Genomic DNA, 5401 nt, shown 5'->3' on the forward strand with positions numbered 1-5401 from the left:
TTAAGTGTTTTAATTGTTGAAAATCCAGAAATGCGTCATTGGAAATAGCAGTTACTTTACAGTAATCAAGCTTTATCGTTGTAATATTAAGCGTTTTAACCCTCTCAAATATCTTCCTTGTAACTGTAGTCAAGTTGTTTTGAGAAAGAATGATTTGTGTAATGTTGCTGCGCAAGGCCGGTACTTTTGTTATGTTCCGGTTGCTACAATCTGCAGTGACGTTATAGCAACGGCACGGAGAACACACATGTTCCTGTGCGGTTTGTTTGAAGAAGGATTCATTAACAGACAGAATAAGAACAGTAAACGTTACAAATGTCTGGAAACTCATGATTGCGGGTCGACTTTTGAGCGAATCCACTGCTGTTCTCCAATGGTATCGAGGACACCGCCTTGTTTTGACAACGTGTTTGCTAGCAATGGATTCACTGCAAATAAAAGAAGAGAGCATTGTACTTAATATCATTCCTTAATACTAATAATTGTAACAGTCTGTCTAGCTAAATGATCATCTACTACAAAGATCTAAAAATTAACTAAACATCATTATGGTTAAAACAAATTACAGATATGAAGATATTCGAAAATCCTGAAAATTTAACCAAAAAGAAACACTCTGTTTGCACAAATCTGGTTAATCAATTCATTTCACATAATGCTTGATCTGCAACACAGAAATAAGTTATCACCAATTTACCCTAATGATAATATTGAGATTCAAAACATATTCATGTCTATTCAAAAACTGTCTTTGAGTCCCGAAAGAACTTAAATACGGAGTGTCTTTGAATAATTAATTCGACTGTCTACCTCCGGAGCACCAGACCTTGATAATTGTTTAAAATAAAACGGAGTTCTTCACTAACACACTATTGTTATATTTATTGTTACCCTTTTGTTCTCAACTTAAACAGGCGTTACATTAGCCCAGTGCAATGGCAGATTAAATTGGGGGAAAGACATGAGCTGTGAAGAATTTTAGTCTACACTTAATCGGCAAGAGGCTGCGAAGTCTCTTGAACCAACCTATCATCTGATTGTAGGCAGATTGTAGAATGTCATAACCTCACCATTAAACCTGTATCATAAATGGTATCAGCGATTTAAAGAATATCACACAGTCTATAAAGTACAAAATACATGCATCAGCAAATCCTGTTACAATACTCACAGACGTGTTCTCAGGGTATTCGCCTGTCTGTCCCGTATACACAAATGATTGTCGCAAGTTAAAACCTCGGAATATATTTATGGGTCAAATTCAACTTCCTGGTTGGTGGGTATAAAATATGATTTTGAATTTGAAATTTCAGCACTGAAATTTCTCTTTTCTCACTACAGTACGAAATCCCAAATCTTTGACACTTACATATATGTGGGCCACAAATAGCTTTCACTTCCCCACTTATTTCCATCTATAATCCACCTACATACCCTAGTACTCATAATCCCCTCCATTTAACATGTACCAGAAATGGTATAAGCGATTTAAAGTATATCACATCTATTACAGAATATATAAATCAGCAAATTCTGTTACAATACTCACAGGCGTGTTCACATGGAATTCGCCTTTCTGTCACGTATGCACAAATGTATGTCGCAAGGAAAAACCTCGTTATTTATATTTGGGTCAAATCGAACTTCCTGGTTCATGCTACCGTTCCCTTTCTTAAGGGAGACAACCCCCACACATACCCTACACTTAGTAATCAAAGAATGAATATCCGTTGTATATATATACTGACGAAATACTGTATAAGTGTGCATACAATCTTAATCATTACATTTTAAACATGATATACACGTGTATTCTTTTTTCATCCTCAACCTGCTAGGGTGAAAAAATATAATAGAGGAAATAAGCAAACAATGATCAAAACCATACATTGCAAAACGGTTTTGAAACAATTTTGAGTTGAAAAAAATAAGTGAAAACAACAGTGTTCTGTGTGTGTAAAAAAGTTACTACACTAGATCAAATCAATTCAGAGGCACTCTTACTAATATAATTACTTTTTCCTCTCGCGCTTTAGTTATACTGTAAACGCAATGAAGGGCAATTTTCTGTATGTAGGGGCGGGGGCTGGGGAGGGGGATGGGGGACTACAGTCGAACTGTCTAACATACCACATTGCAATTGGACGGGGATTATTACTGGATAAAAATGTCACGCTTAAATGTTTCTATAATAGGTCACTACGGTAAGATTATACTATGAGTTTAAGTTAGGTTCGGTTGAGTTTGACCCGAGGTTCAGTCATGTATATATATATAAGTGTTGCGTATAAGAAAACAAACAACTCAACTGATTAAATTTAATACAGGGTACCAGTTTTTATTGCTCCCACAGATGTTTACATATCACACACATATATACTTATTTTACAAAGCCATGCCCCCTCTAGGACTTACCAATGGTTGAGTAGCTACATCAAAGGACGAGTGTTAAGGGGACCACCGCCAGGATGAAAGAATGAAAGATAGTAAATGATATAAAAGTAATCTGAAGTGTTGTAATGTGAGCAGCAGATCAATATTAGACTCTTTCATATCCCCCTTAAACAGTGATTTTAATAATCGTCTAGAACAAAGTAGTCATTGATAGCAAAAGGAACTAGGTCGTTCTCACGCGTATGAATACAATTCACACGAAACCAGCCAATCAACGTAGCGAAAGAGTTCAATTCGCGTGTGCTACAAAGAAAATTTATTTACTGAATTAACTTTACTGAATGTTGTTGTAATCACATGATACAATTAAGTTATATTAGACGACAACCTTTTCCCCCCAACATCCTCGTTCGTTGGATCATGTTCACATAGGGATCGAAGGTTTTGTAATTTTGATTCGAAGTTACTATTTTTGGAAACAGAAGGTCCATATTCACTATATGACGTCACTTTAATTGAAATGTCACAATGCTCTCTGTCAAACGCAACACCTTTTCTGTACAATTTTCATAGTTCTACTATGCACAAAACACTATTAAGCACCTATTATAGCATCCCAATTTATCAATTACGGACTTGGGAAAAATGTAGTTTTGACGGAAATGGAAAGTGATATTGACTGTTTTGGTCAATATCACTTTTGGACTCTTGCCATATAACAGCATATTCACCTCAGCAAATGTCCATATTTGATAAATAGGGGTATACTCCAACGATAACTATACAGATGGTAAAGTCATAACGATCGAAACAAATATTTTACAGACACATAAAACATAAACAAATGTAACTTTACCTAAAATAGATACGAAAAACGATATTAAAAGATATACATCACAAATATTGAATATATTACAAGAAAAATATCTACAGATTGATAGAAATGTTTTTTGTTAATTTTGTTCATAATTCATATTTAATACATTTATATAGATATACCCACAAACCAACATTACTGTTGAAAGGAAGCTTAATTAATTTCAAATAAAGATAACACACATCTGTTAATTATTTGGAAAGATAGTCACTACATAGAACCAGGAATATTTCTACGGTTTCTGAAGAAGGCGGAGAAGTCAACAATTTGAAGGTCGCTGTAGTTTGATATTGCATACATGAACTCTCTTAAGAATTTGATGTCCACATTCGTACCCGGTTGCTTCAGAAGATAGTTCGCTTTCAACCAATTTCACACGGTTTGTTCTTTAGCGCCTTCCTTGCAAAGATCATCATTTGTATGAGAACTTACTTGAGAGGAGTCAGGGGATATCACATTGATTCCCGTTATAATATTTTCAAAATATGAAATAGACGTTTCCTGTACTAAAATACATAAAATAATGAAATGAAAATAAACAAAATTACGTACAAATGAGATAAAGTTACAAAACCAAATATAATCAACACAAAGAGGTGGTCCGGAAATCTTCTAAAAAGTCTGATACATTTGGTTTTCGGTCCCGATCAGTGCGGCTTGTTAATAAGTCAGTACCGTGACCTACAACAATGGTGTTCGTCCAGCTGGGGTGTTCTGAACGATTTAAAACCGTAGACTCTACTGACGGAATTTAGCAGCTGATTATCCGGTGATAATAAGAGCGGATTTCGATCAATAAATAATCCCTTTATCGATATATGTGTGGTATTTGTTGTGTCGTAGTCTACATCTATCTATAAAATTGTCTAAGTCTGGTGTCAGGGTCAGAGGAAATTACCCTCTATTGCTATCGATTGGTGAATTTGGCTACGCCAGATCTAGTTTTGCAGTAGTAGCAGCAGGATGGAACAAGATGACTGTCTGCATCCACGCTGACATTCTATTCTGTAAACTTCGTAAATGCAAATTCTGAACTTTATAACCCACTCTTAAATGTTCAAGTCCGTTTAAATGAGCTGAAATAACAACTGTTGTGTAAGAAATACGAGTACATCACTGGAGGGCATCGAGAAGTTTCCGAAAGAATTCTGGTTGACGATTCCTATCATTTCCCCATTCTATATAGGTGATGGCGAGGAGGAGGTTCCGAATAGTATTATCGACGGGCCGGTGTCTAATGTCCTCCAGCATTATGATAACAACAGAGGATGCTCCCTCCGCTATAATCCTGTTGTAGGCGGTCGTTGCCTCGAAAAGGCACCACTCACTGTCCGCAAAGTCTTCAGAGAAAACCAATATCACTTTCCGGCTCACCTTCATATTGTTAACGATGTTGTCGGCAATGAAATTCCCGGGAAGGAAATCCCTTTCGTGGATACAAAGACGCAGCTTCCTCTGTTTCTCGAGGAAGGGCAGAAGATGGTTTATAACCCAGACTCTATTTTCCACGTGGTGAGCGACGAATGCGTCATACACAAATTCTTCGCCGTCTGGAAGACGGTCGTACGGTTGCAGAGAGCGGACGAGTAGCATTCTGTGTTTGATATGATAACGTCCTTTGTAAACAATGAAAGCTATCAGCAGGAACACACCTGCTAAACAGCCTAACCCGATCCCTATCACAACTAGCGCGCTTACAGCGGGTTGACATTCATATTTTTCCGGTTCAAATTGGGCAATAGTCTTTGTCTTCCATTCGTCAGGGTATAAACACTGGTACAACTCTGGATAATTTGTAGAAAGCTTGTTCCTGTTGTCATCTAACCAATCCTTAAACCATAACAGGTTACACGTGCATACAAATGGATTACTTGAAGCGGAAAAATATTTTAAATTATCCCAGATATGCTGAGGAAATGAGCTTTGGTTAAACACGGCGATTTGGTTTGCGGAGAGAATGATTTCTGTCAAAGGTTTATCACTGAAAATTTCGGGCTTCCACCCTTGTATATAATTACCAAGCATATCAAGTTTTGTCAAATGTTCCATTGTCGATAGAAAAGAAATGTCACGTACAATTCCACGTTTGATTTTAAAATCTTCCATTTTGACTAAACTCGAAAACATTTC

The 5401-nt window shown here is 36.6% G+C and overlaps 1 protein-coding gene across 1 annotated transcript; it reads right to left on the minus strand.

Annotated features, from left to right (window-relative positions):
* Positions 1-2889: 2889 nt before the first annotated feature.
* LOC110452590 (toll-like receptor 6) lies at positions 2890-5392 on the minus strand. Its single transcript, XM_021501221.1, has one exon. It carries the CDS (start codon positions 5375-5377, stop codon positions 4385-4387), a length of 993 nt encoding a protein of 330 aa, XP_021356896.1. The 5' UTR covers positions 5378-5392; the 3' UTR covers positions 2890-4384.
* Between the last annotated feature and the right edge of the window lie 9 nt (positions 5393-5401).

Source organism: Mizuhopecten yessoensis, unplaced genomic scaffold, assembly GCF_002113885.1.
Source record: "Mizuhopecten yessoensis strain PY_sf001 unplaced genomic scaffold, ASM211388v2 scaffold6759, whole genome shotgun sequence".
NCBI classification, from domain to species: Eukaryota; Metazoa; Mollusca; class Bivalvia; order Pectinida; family Pectinidae; genus Mizuhopecten; species Mizuhopecten yessoensis.